The 18325-nt window shown below is 36.0% G+C and overlaps 1 protein-coding gene and 1 long non-coding RNA gene across 3 annotated transcripts; one reads left to right on the top strand and one right to left on the bottom strand.

The window, feature by feature from the left end:
• Positions 1–2754: 2754 nt before the first annotated feature.
• Positions 2755–16799, bottom strand: IRE (AGC (cAMP-dependent, cGMP-dependent and protein kinase C) kinase family protein). 2 transcript variants are annotated; one of them, XM_088125344.1, is made up of 17 exons: positions 16353–16799; positions 16169–16236; positions 15853–16029; positions 14392–15759; positions 13862–14034; positions 13418–13667; positions 12468–12560; positions 12239–12379; positions 11993–12085; positions 9614–9815; positions 9424–9509; positions 8117–8205; positions 4604–4655; positions 4451–4507; positions 4198–4362; positions 3326–3406; positions 2755–3127 (listed from the first exon to the last, which is right to left on the bottom strand). In XM_088125344.1, exons 1-17 carry the CDS (start codon positions 16735–16737, stop codon positions 3038–3040), a joined length of 3570 nt encoding a protein of 1189 aa, XP_087981470.1. In that variant the 5' UTR covers positions 16738–16799; the 3' UTR covers positions 2755–3037. The 2 variants fall into 2 exon arrangements, 1 of the variants encoding a protein (XP_087981470.1); XR_015791550.1 differs by lacking the exons at positions 2755–3127; positions 3326–3406; positions 4198–4362; positions 4451–4507; positions 4604–4655 and having other exon boundaries at positions 8151–8205; positions 9614–9757.
• LOC148211075 (uncharacterized) lies at positions 9991–11904 on the top strand. The gene is made up of 2 exons (XR_015791551.1): positions 9991–11133; positions 11211–11904. It is a non-coding gene; the product is annotated as an uncharacterized LOC148211075 (long non-coding RNA).
• Positions 16800–18325: the final 1526 nt, after the last annotated feature.

Raw genomic sequence — 18325 nt, forward strand, 5'->3', positions numbered from 1 at the left:
AAGACTTACAAATATGGGACATTTATATTTACTTTCTTTTAATTAATTTAATTAATAAGATTTTGATGATAATAGATATTACTTTGTGTGTTAGTGTTATTATTGTAAAGCTTAGAACATCAAGCATAATAATTTTAAATTGTTAAGATCAGAATTAAAATAAAAAAAGTTGTCGGCTCTTTAGTAAGGTGAGAGCTTAAGGTATGTGCTCTAATCTTTTGAGCCACATGATCCACTTCGTCCGCACGTTTGCTATCGGGATAATCATATTTTAAATTTGAGATAGGGCGAAGTACCCTTTTATTCTTTCTACAAAAAGTATTCAAATCTATCTTATGTATATTAATATTGTTACACTTTTCTTATTTAACACTTTTCTTAATTTGTGGAAAGTCCTTCGCAAGAGACGAGACTGCAAATTGGATAGCCGACATACATTTTCTGGCGAAATCCTTCACGTCGATCTCGTTTCATCATGTATTTAGGGAGTCAAATACTACTGCTCATTCCTTAGTGAAGGAAAGTATTAGGATGGGGTCGTTTCTGTGGCTATCTAATTTCCCTTTTTTTCTCATTCAGCATGTTGACGCTGATTTGCAAAATTATGTAGCCTTAATCGCAGGGTTTCTTCAATGAAGTTCATTTTCAAAAAAAAAAAAAAGTTGTAATATGATCAACTACGATCAATGGGTGAGATTTCGACACGTGGTGGGATCTAAAATTTCAAGAAAAAGGGTAAAGAAAATAAAAAGCCTGAACGGTCAGATAGGTTTTTATCCTACTCGCTCACGCCTCTAAGATGATAGTATTGTGGCCGTCCGTTTTCTTAAAATCCGAATCTAGCAGCACACACGGCGATTACAATGAAATCGTACTCTCGGGCGCGTGAAAAGAGGACATATATTGCTGACATTTTCTTTCCATGCATTTTTTGCCTCCCATCCTCTTTCTAAAAATGTGTTTATACTACTCTCTTCCTTTATCTATTTACCCTAATTGTCATTTCACTTGTTAACATTTATCCGTATTAAAATTTAAGTCAATCCGAGTATTAGCTCAAGTGAACAAGACATCTTATATAAATCGAGGTACATTAATCATGCGACAAGGACTTTAAGGAAGATAAAATGTTAAGAAACTCTTGAGAATTGGATCCAAAATCCTGTTAACATAGAACTCAATCCTCAAAAACCTCAAAACGATTAAATGGAATCAACCCAAAGAAAGTAAAAATGGATTACTCTGTTGATCAAATATTCCAAGGCAAGAAAACTTTCCTTGTTTGAAATTCGAACCACTCCACAAGCAATAGATTAAGTCTCACTTGAATGATCCTAAGCATGCAAACTATCACAAGGTTGCAAATACATTAACTCTTAGCTAAATTAAATCACAAATGCTCATTTTTCTTATAAGATAGCGTACTGGCAAGTAAACTGAAATTGGTTTTAAACTCCATATTTCGAAGAGTAATTTATGATAAAATTGTGATCGGCCATGAGTATATTCATGCCATGAAGAAGAAGTGCATACGTTCAAATGGTATGGCGGCCCTTAAAGTTGGATAGGAGCAAGACATATGATAGATTGAAATGGATCTTTTTAGAGAGGATGATGTTGAAGATGGGTCTTGATGCACGGTGGGTGGGGATAGTTATGGGATAGTTATGAAATGCATCACTACTCACTCCTTGTTTCTTATGATAAATGGAGAGACTAAAGGCCATATCGCACTCCAAAAGAGGCCTTCGACAAGGGGACCATTTGTCCCCTTACCTTTTTGTTGCAACCATTCAAAGAGCTCATGAGTCCAACTGGATCTCAAGTATTTCAATAACTTCCTCTTGCCCCTCTATCTTTCATTTTTTTCTTGGCAGATGATAGTCTTATTTTATGCCAGGCAACAATTTCTGAGCTTTATGCTATATAGATGATTCTGCTTGATTACGAAAAGACATCGAGTTAGAAAATAAATTTCGAGAATTCAACACTGTAGTTTTCTCCAAACGTTCACGTTGATTTCAAGAACTATATGCAATCGATTTTGGAAATGCAACTAGTACCCAACTTGGAAGATTAAGGGAAGTCTTTGGAGAGTGGTTCAAGGGTGGAAATCCAATCTCTTTTCTTTTTCCGCCATTTGAAAAGGCTTGAGGCTTGCATTGCAAATGGATTGCAGATATTGAAACCGTTTCTATATCGTTCTTGGTGGTCTGTTTCCATCATGTGTACAGGAACTCAAATGAAGTTGCTCACTCTCTGGCTAGAGAGGCTATCACTTTCAGGCATGCATTTTTGTGGATGTTAAATTTCTTCAATACGATTCGTTAGCTTCAACAAGCTGACCGTCTGAACATTATAGTCTTAATGGCATCTTAATTGTTTTTAATGGAAGATATTTACAGTGAAAATACTTATAGCTTGGAATTTAACCCTAAAGTAACTGTGGTCAATTCAAGGATTTACCATAAACAACCATTAATTAATTCTAACCTAATGGAAAATCTTAAAATTGAAAATACATCAAAAGAGACTATAATTCCAAGAATGGGAGTTTCTAATCACCCAACCAAAAGTTTGTAATCCTCCGAGATGCTTGAACTTTGAATTCCATAATTGATGGTTAATAATTGCACTTGAGTAATTAAATGCAACCTCATATTGTTGAGAACTTGGACAAAATGTAGGATAAAATCCCAACATCTTCCTTGAAGTCCTTGTGGTATGACTAAGGTACCTTGGTTTATATCAACATCTACTACCATGTGAATGGTTTGATCTCCCAATTTAAACTAGAAAATCCATTTACATAACTGTGAAACTGGAATGTTATAATTTTAATGTACATCTTACACAAAAAAGCTACATAAATTATATATGTGGGCTTTTACAGTGTAATTTATATAAGGGAAGGGTTAATAAAAGCCTCAGTAGAGCTGCTGCTGCTGCCTATACAATAAAACAAAACAAATTTAAAAGATTATGCCAAAAGCTCATTCATACCACTAGTTATTGGGTTGGAATAGTGTAGAAAGCTTCAAGGAATGGATGGCTTGGTTACATCTGGTGAGTTTTGACTGCTCTTCACAACCAAATCATAATTGATGGAAGCCAGCTGTGATAAGTTCTGTAAAAAATAATGTTGTTGATGCATCATATTTTGATCTTACCTTCAACCCAACACCACCATCAATATTGAATACTCCACAAATTAGTACGTAATTCATTTCTAACTTGCACACACTTGCTTTACATTGGACAATAATGATAGCATTATCTTGATTTTCTATTGAGAAAGAGAATTTGTAGGCCTAGCAAGCCTTACCTTGAAAGAGAAGTTGCTGAACGAGTACTTCACAGAAAGAGCTGGTGCACCGAAATCAGCCAAACTACCACATTCATCCCCCTGATTCAATGACATCCAAGAACTCAAAATGGAGGATATAACAATCTCAAAGTCCTAAATCCTTTATATAGATTTTTTTTTCTATATTAAGAAAAAGAAAGTATGAGCATCCATTTCCAATTTAACCATCGCAATTCCACAGAGATTTAAAGCTATTTGTCAGTACTTGAATGTAATATCGTAGAGCTTAACCTACATGACTCTCCATGGATTTTGACCACACTATCAGACTGAAATCTCCAGTCAAGTCATAAAACAGAGTTGAAATATATCAAGCTAGATTATACATGATGAATATTTTCCACAATCAACATCGGCTTTTGTTTCAGCTGTGTTCACTCACCCAAAAGGACTAACGAAAAGGGGGAGAGCGGAATATGATCAAGAGCATCATACCAACATGTATGATGTGCATCTTTTAATTCTTGACTGTTGTTCCAGGGCTTTCATATGAGTAAGAATAATTAACCTGATGTGCATCTTTTAATTCTTGACTGTTGTTCCAGGGCTTTCATATGAGTAAGAATAATTAACCAAATTGGAAATCCGTGTGTCCATGCAAATTTAGCACAAATCCTTGGTCGCTACCAAACAATGATGGTGATTTCTTTCTTAGATTTGGAGATCTTCCTGGTGATAGATAGCCTAACCATGCTATTATTGCATTCTTGGTTCTTAAGAAGATTTCTTCCAATTAATGAGTACCAGATTAAGGGTAACAAATAACAGAAAGGATTTCATCTGTTAGAGGCAAATGCTCAAGACAGGCAAACAATTATATGCAAGCTTACATCTTCATCTGGTAGGATGCTGAATGAACTACTGCTGCAAGTATCAGTCAAATCATGTTCATCAAAGTCACTTCCACCATTAAAATCCTCATCTTCTGGATTCCATATATAACGGCTCATGAAATAACTTGTATCATGCGGCTCTGCTGACGGTATAAACATTGCCTGTGATAAAAAATAAAAGCTTCTTTAAGGTTCATAAATATATACAGAATTAGTTAAACCAATTCCTTCATGCAACAATGACGAATACCTTCTGCCTTGCAAGTGTTTCCCAGTTAATATTTGCGAAGAAAGGATGCTGCTTCACCTGACAGAAGATACCAGTTCCGATCTATCATTTCATTTCATAAATCACAAATTACTTTGCAAAAACACTGCTTTTCTACAGGTATTACGCAATTACCTCTCTGGCCCCTGTTGCTCCCAGTCTTTGAACTGAATTTTCAGTCAGCAATCTGAAACATAATGCATTAACGTTCATAGATGACATGATGTATGCGCTTTTTATCATTAATGAAATAGACAAACTCAATGTCCTTCACCAATTGAAGAAAATGGTAGGTAGATTGTAGTACTTGTTCAAATGGAAATCTACACTATATGTTAATCGCCTAAATCTCATTAATCAACCCATTCAATTTATTGCAAATTCTGGTTTGAAACTGCCATTAACTGATGATCCAAAACCTCAGACCAAAAATATGGTTCGAAAACTTAACCAAGGATTGACACAACTTCTACTAATTGTCAAATGCCAACAACCTGGATATAGTAAATATGGTCCAAAAACTCAGCTAAGTCATCCTTTGGTGCCTTTGACGGGAATGAAACAATAGAACTTTCAGCAACAAAAGCGTCTCTTTTGTTAGTTTTGTGGAATAAATTTTATAAAGGCTCTTAATTGGTGTAAATACTTTTACTCACAGTTCTCAAATTATAGCTTAAATATCCTCACGATCGACTGGCATGCTTTTTTGTAACTACTGTTCGTCGTAGTCTCTCCCCTCCTTTGTATATTTCATGAATGAATGAAATCTCGTCTCTCATTAAAACGGGGGGGGGGGGGGGGGGGGGGGGGGGGGGGGGGGGGGGGATGACATGTATCTTTTTAGCTAATAGTACAAAAACAATATGATACAGACATACATATACATAAGAGGACCTAATTGGATTGTGCCTGATTCTAACTTGAACTTTAAGTAGGCGGAACCAGTTGAGTTGTCATAACTTGGCTACTATAACTTAGGGTTAAAATACATTTCTAATCATGGTACTTGGGCTTTTTGTGATTTTGGGCCCCATATTTAACAACTAAGTCTATGACATTGAAGGTCAGAAGTAATTTAAGCATATGCTATCAATGCTAATATGTCGACACAAAAATGAAATATAAAGTATAAAAGATTAAAAAATTAATTGAGAACAAGACATCGATGATCAAAATCTGTGCATAAAAAAGAAAGTACAACAACAAAAACAATAACAAGAACCATAGTTAGGAACTAGAAATGTTTTTTAACCTATAATACAATCACAGACACAATATTTACAATTTTCTTTTTACGCTAATCGTAATCTTATTCATGTAATTAGCTTGCTAATTTTTCATATTATTATTCGGTTTGCACCATAAGTCTACCTCTTGTCAGCATGTAAACATGAAATTTTGTGTTACCCTTCTATTACTACTATTGTCATTATAAATCATAATTACCACTACCATTATCATTTTATCATCATCATCATTCTAAACCAGAGAATTACAATAAGAAAATCAAATTAAATAACAGGAAGATAAATCTATCAATGCAAGGACTAAAGGGGTTCACAAATATTACTCTAATTAGTTTTGATAAGGGAAAAAAACAAATTGCATATTTAATATCATGGTCCAAAGTCACAATATCAACAATGGCCTTGGAGGGTCCTAAGATGGATGTGATCTAGTAAACTCTGCCTTGCCTGAATATGTGTCAAATTCAAAATTATCTTGCACTATTGAAGCAGGAGCTTCCATTGTCCTATTGTCAACTCCCTCCTCACCCAACTGATTCCTCTTATTAGATCGGGTGTCTAACACGTTTGAAAGCTTTCTGTGAAATTTCAGCACTTGCCCTTGTATGTATTCATTTTTGCAGAATGAGCACACTACGAAATGTTTGTTTTTGGTCATCAACTCATGCCAACTATTATCACCAGTTGTACCATTCTAGACTTAGGCTCTCCTCCACGGATTTTGGAATTAATCATAGTTAAACCTTCTGTACATCGATGTTCCAATATCTCTCCTCTTTTAACTCTTTAACTTTCTAGGTTTGACAATAACCTCAATTGGGATTGCAAATTTATTCCCCAAATTTTCAACTTCAACAGCATAAAATTATACAAGTGACCTAGAAAGAAAAATATAGATCCTACAAAAATCCTTATGAAAATTGTTGCATCGGCAAAAAACTTCGTTCAATACATAAACAGAAATCAAGTTCTTGCCAGAAGTCTTGTATAATGGTTGAGTCATGAGTGCTTAACTCATTCCAAGCTTCAAATTTGAATCTTTTGATGTTTGTCGTGCCTCAGGTCTATGGTTCAATTTCCCCTAACATTCCAACGTAATTCATATTTGCAGTCTACATATAAGATAACCTTTAGATACACATTTGGAGAAGCTCCAAAAAAGTTGCGGCAGCAGTTTCATTGGCCAGGGATTGGAAATTTTCGGAAGTTGCAGGCAGCAGCAGAATCTGACAATCTAAAATCTAAAATAACTAGCATAAGCTTTTTTTAACAGGCATTGGCATTTTAATTCTAGTACTTATGGAAAGGATTGTCCATCTGATATGGGCTAAGCGACATATTAATTGTTAACAATCATGAACATTTATTTGATGGAAAGAGAACACTCTACAACAAGTACAACCTAGGGACTTGAAACGTTGGATGAAATAGGAAAATGGCAACAGTCATCACCAGTCAAACCATATTTCACCCTCCTGCTCATACTACTTTTGTACTTTCTATCATCACATAATCATCGCCTGGTCATTTTCTAACTACCTCCTACATTCTCTCCAACTAACCCTTCAACAGTTTTTCATTTTTTTCCAGCCCTGCCACTATAATGACAACCTATCATGCTTCTTCTCACGTCTAGCATAAGTACACAAGGCTGAGGTCCTAAAATTCTTCAAATGAAAACTAGCAACTGCAGAAATTTCCAACAACTAACCATCATAATCATAATTTATTTCTTTATTTTCAGGTTCTAATCAAGAGCCTATAATTGATTATTGATAGTCTAGTTATCATTGGATAAAAAGTTCGTTAATGCCTTGGAATCCTTCTTCTAATTGAAATTAAAGTCCAAAATGAACTCTGAAAGGATTTATGGTTGAGTCAGCACTATTTTACCCGCTAAGTAGAGGTCGTGTATGAACGGACGCACGTCATAAGAATCCATCCAGTCATTGGAAAATACCAACGAGTCTTATTTGTTTTTCTTCTAATAAAAATATAATAATGGGCATCAGCATGGAGGAATGTAACGTAAACTCATCCAAGTATTAGATGATAATTTCCTAAACAAGCAACTCAAATTTGTCCTTCCTACTTCCTAGCTATAATCTGATATGTAAAAGGTAAAGATATTAAAATATATGTCAAATGAGTAGCCGTAATAAGTCTTCAAAGCCAAGTAGGTAATAAGCCCTTGAAAATTTTCCAAACGAGATTTATTCTCCAAGACTTAAAACGGCCAAAGATTATAGGTACTAATTCGATCAACATACACCCTGCCCTACCAGAAACAAATATGTGCAGACACATTAAGCACAATACGGCAAAAAGCTGACAGCAAATGAGCAGGCAGTGGTACAATTCAATATGATGTTATATACGACAAGGTTTCAGTGAATCTTACTTGTCGATCAAATCATAGGCTTCACGACTCATCTCTTCAGGTACCTCGGGCCAATGTATGTCTCTATTAATTATATTATCAAAAATTTGCTGTAATGGAATAAGAAATCCTTTGGTCAATTAAAATGGTACGTAGTTATCGAATGTAATATCAATGAACAATTGTATTAAATCTTTAAAACCCAATCACATCAAATGTATATGCTATTAAATAGTGTGCCGAGTGTTTTTATATTATTTATTATTTTTTTGAGGAGCATTGATTTAGATATAGGAAAGGCAGCATCAATTTCACAAATTATATTGAAGATGACAAAGCAACAATCTCTCTCTCCCTCCCTCCTTGTAAGAACAGTCATGAACCAAATAAACTAGACCTTACCTCTTCCTGAACAAAGCCATAATTGCAGTCCAGAAGGAACTTTTTCAGCACAAACAAGAAACAATAGATTTATACATAAATATTAAGGAGCAAGATGCTTCATTGCTAGAAGGTATAGGCTTTATTTACTTAACGAAAATTAGAATGACAGAATCGGTAAAAAAGTCAATAGGAAATGAAATTCTGTGAAATACAATGTCTTCTTCGAAAGAATATGTATAATGCGTATTGCCTTCTGGGCAAATAAAAAAAATCCCATGCAGTCATTCCTCAATGCAACGTATTCAAACCTGAAATATAACAAAAATAAATTCCTTTGATATGCCTTTTAATCCTACAGCTAGGTCATTTATAACTTCTAAAATTCACAAGCTTGTATTCTCACGTTCGGCAAAAATGCTTTTCACTTCTGCATTACTAAAACTTAAGCAAACTTCACAAGTGATTATAAAAGGGAGAAAAAGATAGGAAAATAAGCTCCCAGTTCTCAGAAAAAAGAAAAAATAAGTCCTATACATGCAATAGCTTTTCTTCATAGCTTCTTCATTTTATAGAGCAAAATGTAGCTCAAGGATTAAGCCACCTATTTGAATGACGGCTCCTTCATGACCTTCAATATTTTAGTACCAATTCTAAATAAAATATCACAGACCACTTGTAACCCTATTTTGAGACTGTCTCCACTCTTAAATTGGGTACAACACCCACAACCGACAGTGAATCAGAGATAAATCCTGAACTATCCCCCACTGAGTCGATCCTTTGCCTTACTTAACACATAGTAATTTAAGTAGAACTCAAGTAGATGACTATATATCTAGTATATCCAGAAATACTAAGAATACAAATTATTCATCCAAAAAGATAACCAGCCTTGTCGCTGCCTGTACCATTAGAGAGTTAAGAATATCAGAGGCAAATTCAACCTGTGGACTTTCTGCATTGAATGGCGGTACTCCTACAAGCATCTCAAAAAGAATAACTCCAACCGACCACCAATCAGCAGTTACACCTGCAGGCAACAAGTTGAAAAATAATAAGAATATAATTAGGATTCATTGAGTATAATTCACAATAGTTCCTGTAAGGAGGTTATTACGCCTCTTGGTTACAAACCATGTCCCATGCCCAGAAGTATCTCTGGGGCCAAATAATCCGGAGTACCAACAACTGAGTGCTTTTGTCTGTGTTCTCTCTTTGACAAAGATTGAGATGTTGCCCCATTGTCTCCAAGTGAAGTAGTTCCACTGATTGATGGACCTGAGAAATCATCTGTACTATTGATAAGACCAATCTTGGAGAGCCCAAAATCTGTCAACTGTAACAAAAAGGACGAGAGGTTTCTAAGAAGTGACAAGCAAAAACGATTGCAACATTTCCCAAGAAGTTTGAAACCAGAAGAGAGAATAAACCAATAAAAGAACATTATAGAAATGTTTATATGTGGGGGGGGGGGGGGGGGGGGGGGGGGGGGCACATACGTTCCACGTATGCCTGTAGATGTCATAGCAGTGATGTCCTACCTGTACAATAATGGAATCATTTTTCTGTTCTACTTAATTTTCATCCATAGGAGATTCATGATTTTTCTCATTCCTTTATAATCTACAAAACTAATATGAATAACCACACCAAAAATTGTTATACCCCATTAAGGATCCTAAACTGCAAACACAATACCAACAAAATAATCCCATGTCCATCCGGGGAGGGTCTTGCTATCCCCATGCACAACACACCCCATTATTCTTGTCCTTCACATGCACAAAACAGCCTATAAAAGGTAATTACACACTCTCCCTAACTAACTAGTCAAGCATTCTTATCGGTTTTACCCCTCCTGGTCCTCACAAACTATTGAAGGCCTATCAGAAACAAGCAAAATGTTTACAATAAATCAGCCACTTCAATCATTTCCAAGTTGGACAGCCTTCTTCAAGGATCCCGGCCATGTTATTTGAATCCTAACAATCTTCCATAAAAAGCTCCCAACAAAGTGCCACGAGGATCAATCGAGGAAAATTTTTATAACTTCTGTAAGACATGATAGCAATCCTATCCAACCTTTTCCGTTACCCTTCCAGCTACAATCCTCAAATAACTTCTCAATAGAATATGTGGGAAAACTATTCCTTCCAATGATAAGGAATACTTCCTAAAATCTTTACAACCTTGTACTTAAGTTATGGAGAAGGTAATTTTAAGTCCATCACATAAACAGCATTACTTTGCCTAAAATTTGGTGGTAGCTAGTATCTATGGTGTGGATGGTGGAGGTTGGAGTACAATCCCCAAAAGAAATTATTTCGTCGCAGCCTGGGGATATCACTAAACATTGGCAACAGGTGGACAGGTTTTTCCTATTAAAAGTGGGGAATGGTCGACGTACTTTTTTTGGCATCATCTTTGGTTAGGCGATTCAGCTCTTAAGGTTCGGTTTCCCTCTATTTTTCGAATTTCTTCCTACCCTGCAACTACTGTTTTTGAAGCTTCGGATTGGAATCTGTCAAGTTGGAGATTGGAAACTCGGTGTGCTTTAAAAGGAGAGATTTCTGATTTGTCGAATTTTTTATCCCTTCTCTCATCGGTTTCTCCAAGTGCAACAGAGGCACGGTGTTGGAGTATGGAAAAATCGGGTATATTCTCAATAAGCTCCCTATGTAAACTTAGTTCAATGGTCCTTACCTACCGATTTTTGCTCTTTACTTTGCAGTTCCGGCAGTCCTAAGAGGGTGAATTTCTTGATTTGGATTCTCCTTAATGGTAGGGTAAATTCTGCAGATGTTTTACAGAAGAAATTGGCCTCCCTGGCTTTGCAACCTTCTGTATGTTTGATGTGTTTTAAATCTGGAGAATCACAGTGCCATTTGTTCCTTATGTCCGTATGCTGCTGCTTGTTGGTCACTGTTCTTCCAAATTTTCAACCTTTCTTGTGTTTGGGATCTTCGAGTTCCTAATAACATACAGCAACTTCTTTGTGGATCAAAGTTTCACACTGAGGCCGATCTTCTGGTTTCAAGGCCATCATTTCAGAATTATGGTTTGAGAGAAACCAAGAACATTTGAAGATGCCCGAAGATCTCCCATAGATTGCTTCAATATAGCTAAGTTCAAGGTTTCATTATGATGTTCTCTTTCCAATGCCTTCTCTAATTATTCTTCTAGCATGATTCGTATGAATTTGGAGGTTTTCACGACTCCCCTTAGTTGTGTTCTTTAGTCTTTCTTCTTTATGTTTTTAAGGTTTATTTCTCATTTTCCTTTTCACTCTTTTTGGAGTTTATTTCTTTAACAATTTTGTCCCTTTTGTATCTTGTCAAAAAAACATAAGAATTTAACTGCTCCTAACCTTCTTGGCAAAAAGTAACAGCAGGGGCATAATGAATGTAATTAATAAATTTACTTCACGATGAATATTTCCATTAAAGAAATATCTACAGAATTGCCTTACATTACAACATATTGAGAAAGAATTTAAAACTGAAGGCTGCACACCTTAATGTGACCATCTTGACCAATCAATAAGTTATCTGGCTTTAAGTCTCTGTGAATCACATTCAAGGAATGCAAATACTCCAAAGCAAGAACCTGAAAAGTATAAAGACATGCATAACTAGTTTGTTTTCCGATGATGATAATAATGATAATACAAAAACCAGTTTCTCAAAAGAATGATACAATAGGTTTTTAATGTATAGGAAAAGGAAAGGAAAAATAGAAAAAGTAGTAGCATTTTCTTACAACTTCAGCGATGTATATACGAGCCATATTTTCGTCTAAGCATCGTAAGTTTCTCAGTAAGGAGTAAATATCACCACCATTTAAGTATTCCATGACCAGATAAAGATTTTCCCTACACGTGAAAGAGTAGAAAAAGCGGACCTGTTCATAATCACATTTACAAAAATGAGAAATTGACATTCAAATACAAGGCTTCCTTAGAAGGAAATAAATTGTTGAACCAACTAACCACAAAAGGGTTGCGAACTGAGATAAGGATATTACGCTCAGCCAAAATACTTTCAACTGCATTCTTGCGAATCATATCAGCTTTCTTTAAAACCTGAAGTATCATTCAAGCAGATTATTTACTTCAAAGTACAACAAAGATTAGTCCCTCCATTCAAAATTAGAACACTCAAACAGCACAAGATTAATCTGATATAATTTTAATTCTAATAATACAAATTATTACGAACTTACTTTTGACTGCACACGGACTTGCTCAATATCTATTTCAACATGTGAAAAGAGATAGTTTCACTCTTTTGGGAGTTTGTATTCTTTGAACATTTTATCGTTCCTTTTCATTCCATGAAAAGTTCATTTGTTAAAAAAAAAAAAAAAAACATGTGAAACGAGATAAAAGAAAACAAAAGAACAAAACAGATACGTTATCAAATCAGCCATATGATCCAACGTCCACTGGAAACTACTCTTAAAAGTATAGCATCCTCAAATAACTCGTTTAACATGATGGTAACTAGAAATAATTAGGAGGTACGGAAAAGTAGATAACATGGACAATGTTATCTATATTTTTAAGTTTACAGTTCTTAAATACTTTTTAAAATATAAATTGATCTGAGTGTATTGTATTTTTAAATTCTTACAAATAAAATGGAAGTGAAACCACAAGAGTAAAACAACTGAAAACAGTTTCTAAATTAAAAACCATAAGAAAAGTCAATTTTTACAATGACTGTGTAATACAATTTTCATAAGCACGGCTCAACAACTTCAATTTTACCCATAATAAGCCTAGTTTTGCATAGTATGAAAACCATTAAATAACTAATCTCAGCATGTGTTTATGACATTAGTTATGTTGATTTGATATTTATTACAGAGCATCTAGAGAAAGTTGTGTAAATTCCTTTCTTCATTTGTCATCCATCTAACAGTTATTAAAACACTGACCTTTATTGCAAACAAGTCACCAGTTGCTCTTTTTCTGGCAAGGAAAACACGGCCATACGCCCCTCTGCTAATTGGTTTAATTATTTCAAAATCTTCAATAGATGTTCGATCTCTTGAACATGTGTTAACAGGACTTGCACGCAAACTACGAACAGTATCATCATCCACTGAACTCTCTTCATCAACCATGCCATTTGAAGAGTCTACTTTATCATCATCTATTTGCCCACACAGATGTACATACTTTTCCCTGTAAATGCAAGAATATCAGGATGTAACTAGAGAGATAGATGTGAGTAATATCAATCAGTAGAGAGGAAAAGAAGATGCAGTGTGGGTCATAGTAATGAATGAACAAAATAAATTTGGTAGCCTACTGCAGATTATTGCTTTTCCACAAAATAATGTATTGTATGGAAATTGGTTTGAGACAAGTCAACTCACTGCAAGAGCTTCTCTATGCGCCTTCCAAAAGTCTCTACAACTAGAGCATCCACCTTCCTATCCTGGATTGCATATTTAAGGTCTCCTAACCGATCAATCATATACTCCAATGCACCATAGTCAGAGTTGTTAACATTTGCAATGGAACGAACGATATCCAATAATTTGTATACCTGTCATTCCACATACATGTTATTTGAGACGGTAAACATGAATGAGTTCTAAAAAAATTCTTCTAAAAACTAAGAAAGCTAAAATTAGTTCTTGACATTTTATGCATAATTCCACATCACTAAAGTGAAGCAGTCACGATAAGAAGCAACATTCATTATGTTTACCAATCTTAAAAGGAAATTCACTGAACATAACTTTTAGCACAATCATTGCATAGAGGTTAGAGTTATACCGTACATTTATGGAGGTTGCGCATCAATTAAAAAAGTGATAGATATCCTCCATAATACTACCTTGAAAGCCCAACAGAATCAGAAGACAAATAGGATATTAGTATGATATATGGAAAACACTACCTGCTGATAATTTTCAAGTTCAGATATTGCTCTTCGCCCATGCAATAAAAATTCAATCTGGCTGGATCTCGGTGTTAAAAGAGGTGATCTTGGTGTTAGAGTTCCAGCTGACATTGATTTTGTGCTGTGATCTGGTGTGAAAACAAAATGTCGATTGTATGATGGATCAGGAAAGATATCCTGATTATCCATGAAGGAGGTGTTGCCAGTAACAGGGAGGGAATCAAGCATATCTTCTGAGTTTTGACATGACAAACTGATTCCTTTAGATGACAACTCAAAAATCTCTTCTTGTATGCTTGAAGTAGAAACTTTAACAGTATCAAAATTTCCACAGGAAGTATCACTACTTCTTGGTGAACTTTTTGGCGTCCAAGAGTCTAGTATCTTTTCAAGAGCTGCAGCAACCCGTTCAAGGCGCTCGTTCACAGTTAAACCTTTAAAATCACACCTATCAGCAATTGTACATATTCGAGAATGCTCCTCAACATGAATAGTCGGAATTTCAACCTCACAAATCCGACAAATCATCAAGTTCTCAAAAGTGGCATTTTGCTGATAACCCCATATTCCCCAAGATACTTTTTGTTCTTTAGGTGGTGCTTCCGAATGCTCAAGATGAACAGGTGGCATACCTAAATGGTTGTTACTCTCACTTTTAGCTTCTTGTACATGCAACTGTTCTAGTTTATCCTTGGAAGGTGTACCAATAGAGTCAGAGTCTTTCCGATTCTTCTCAGCTGCTGATGGTAGCTTTTTCCAGGATGACATCCTATATATGCTTGTAGATGAATCAATACTTACGGCAGTGTCCGGATCAGAATTTCCAGCACTACTACTAAAATTTTGATCTAAATCTTGCTTCACTATGAGACTGGCTTGATCCTTCCCAACTAACTTCAGCTGCTTCTCAATCTCTTCCTTCCCAGGCAATGGACCATCAAATTCAAGTTGTTCAAGCTGCCTAATTTTCTCTGGATAAATTCCTAGATCACTAAGTTGGTGAAGACCCAAAACATGATCATCTTCATAACCACTCTCCTTTCTGAACTGTATAAGCCGAGTACATCGTGTCAAGATGAAAAGAAGGCGGGTGTGGGCTTGCTTAAGAATTCCCAATGACAGCTCCTGGCGCCGGTCGTCTAAATTCTGGACAATACCTTCACCCTTCGTCCAGAACTCACTTGGTGACATTGTGGCGCATTTCCGAGCAACCACCAATAAATCCTCCAAACCCTCTTTAAGTTCAGGTTGAGACTCGTCTGTCTTTTCAAGTATATCTACTAGGTCTCCAGCAAATATGCCCAGTTCGTAATTAACATCATCCTTCAATCTGTCAAATTTTGCTCTGATTGCCACCATGATCTCCTGAAAAGTTAAGCAAGCACAAGGTAGGTTCAAATAGCGAGAGAGAGAGAAAACAGCCATTAGCGCAAAGGCGAACTAGAAGGAAGAGCATACTTCCAAATGTCCAAATGCCCGAGGCTTCCAAACTGGAAAAGGCCGAACTCCTTTTGAATTGAGCTCGTGGGAGAAGCTTTTGATGTCTGGGGTTCTCTTCTTTCTTCCACTAGTAACACGCAGTATTGCACGGAATCGTGGAGACTGGATTTCCTTTGCGAATGCAGCATGATTAACCTACACATGCAAACATACATCGCTGAACAAACTACATTACAAATTAGCTACTCCATCAGTCGTACGCAATTTATAACGGCAAAAATCAGATACAGATGTAAACAAAAACCAAACCAAGCAATAAAACACGAATCATTACCTCAAAATCATGATTCAATGCGGAGGGATATCTTAATGATTTCGATTGACTGCACAAAACTTTTTTCCCTATGAAACAAAATAGGAACGAGCCATCAATCAACTAAATAACGATCGTCACACTTACAGAGCCACGCACGAAAACAAAAACGGAGTCGGGAGAAGGAAAAAACATAGATACATACCGTGTTCAGTGAAGGAAGGTTTTGGGTCGGACTCAACCTCGGCGGTGGCATTATTCCTGGAACTATCTCCCAAATTGGAGGGCGTACCAACTGCAGAGGTTCGAAGGGGCAAAGGAGCGGAGCGCGTGCGAATGTGGTTCAACCCGAGGGAGGAGGCCATAAGAATGGAGGAATCGGCAGACTGATCAACGCGATCGTCGGCGTCGTGGTGAGGGTCCTGGTGATGGTGATCGGCGTCGGAGTCTCCTCCGGCATTGGCAATGTGTTTGGAATCTCGGCGAACGGGGATGGGGGGGATCTTGCGGAGCTTGGCGGCGGCGGAAGCGGAGGGGGAGTGGTGGGGCGTGGTGGAGGGATCATGATTGGAGGGCGGCGGGTCGGACATGGAGGGGAGAGCGCCGGCGAGTACCGTTTTATTTTTTTTGTCTTTTTTTTTTTTGGTTCAGATTGAGGATCGAGGCATTGCGGGAGTGGAGTGAGGAGAGAGAGAGGGATTTTCGCGGGAAAGAGAGGGCGTAGGATTGCGACACGTGGAGGAGCTGAATCAGTTCGGTTAAGATTTTGTGTTGCTTTTGCTTTTCAGTTTAAAACGTGCTTCCCGCTAAGTCACGGAAACCCGCGTGTGATTGGGTTGGTTATTTTATTTCACGGAAAAATAATTATTTATAAAAAATTGTTATTGAATTTTTATCGGTTAATTTTTTTTTTTTTTTCCTGAGTTCAACAATATATCAGATTGGCAGTTAAAACGTCATTTTTGTTCAACGTTTAGGAACTTTTTTTAATTAGGTTAAATTATATAAATCCTCTTAAACATACCCCTAAGTTTTCAAAAGTTTCATTTTTGCCCTTTAAGCTTTAGATTTGTTTTAAAATTGCTCTTTCGTCCATTTTTTTTTTTAAACGGAGACAGAAAAGTGGCATGGCGACGCGACTGGTAGAATAGTGATACACGTGGCATAAGTGGTAAGTTTCAATTGTGCCCCTAAACTTAAGTTTCAATTATTCCTTTATCGTTTCAAAAGTTTCATTTTGACCTTTAACCTTTGAAATTATTAAAAAAAAAACCTCATTAGCTTCCCAATTGAAATGAAGACGAAAATATAATATAGCGATTAGTCGAAAAATAAATGTTACACGTGGACATACTTTAGTGGTGAGAATAAAAGAGTTGAAGGATTTTAATCACATTTAGAATTAGGAAGAAGTATATTTAGGGGATAGAGTTGAAATTGAAATGATGAGAGAACCCACGTATTGTGATAAATTTTATGCATTAGTAAAAATCACAACCTCTTTGATTCAAACAGTCGAGAGAGAAAGTTCTATAATTCATGAGAGGAGGATGTTTATGAGAGAAATTTTTGGAGAAGAGTTCAGGTGATTGAAAGCGTAGGACTATGGAAACTAGGAGAGTAACAAAGACAATTTTCATAACAAATTTTTCAAGAAACTATGGTCTTTAGGTGCGACTGTCTTGGATTTCTTTGATTGTCTCTTTCCTCTTCTTCGTTCATACTCTAACATTAATTTTTGTCAATTGATCATGAGAGAGACTCTAAATTTTGTTTGTCCTCCATTGTTTACTTATCCCTGAAAAATTTTTATTCCTCTCCATATCTTTTGATCGTAAGAGGAGGAAACGGTATTTTACTATAATCCCCAAGTTTTTTCTTTTGCCCCCTAATGAAATAATGTCATTTCTAATGTGACTAAGACTCTTTGACTTTTTTCTACACTACACCACGATGTCATATTTCATCTTTATTTTAAGTGGTGAAACTAATGAAATTGTTGTTTTGAAATAATTTTCATGGTTAACGGTTAAAATAAAAGTTTTTAAATAATAAGGATATAGTTGAAATATATCCTACGTTTGGGGCATAAATGAAACCTATATAATCTTTATCATGTGTATCAATATTTTACAAGTCATAGTCACATCACTTTTTCGTTTTCATTTTAATGAAAAA

This window comes from Momordica charantia (assembly GCF_013281855.1).
Source record: "Momordica charantia cultivar OHB3-1 chromosome 6 unlocalized genomic scaffold, Mcharantia_2.0 BLBB01000006.1, whole genome shotgun sequence".
NCBI classification, from domain to species: domain Eukaryota; kingdom Viridiplantae; phylum Streptophyta; class Magnoliopsida; order Cucurbitales; family Cucurbitaceae; genus Momordica; species Momordica charantia.

Coding starts and splice junctions, on each gene's coding strand:
- IRE (XM_088125344.1), bottom strand. CDS start 16,737: ATGTCCGACCCGCCGCCCTCCAATCATGATCCCTCCACCACGCCCCAC. Junction 12,380..12,467: donor CAGTTCGCAACCCTTTTGTG/GTTAGTTGGTTC, acceptor GATTATGAACAG/GTCCGCTTTTTCTACTCTTT. Junction 4,656..8,116: donor GCCTATGATTTGATCGACAA/GTAAGATTCACT, acceptor ATTATGTTTCAG/ATTGCTGACTGAAAATTCAG.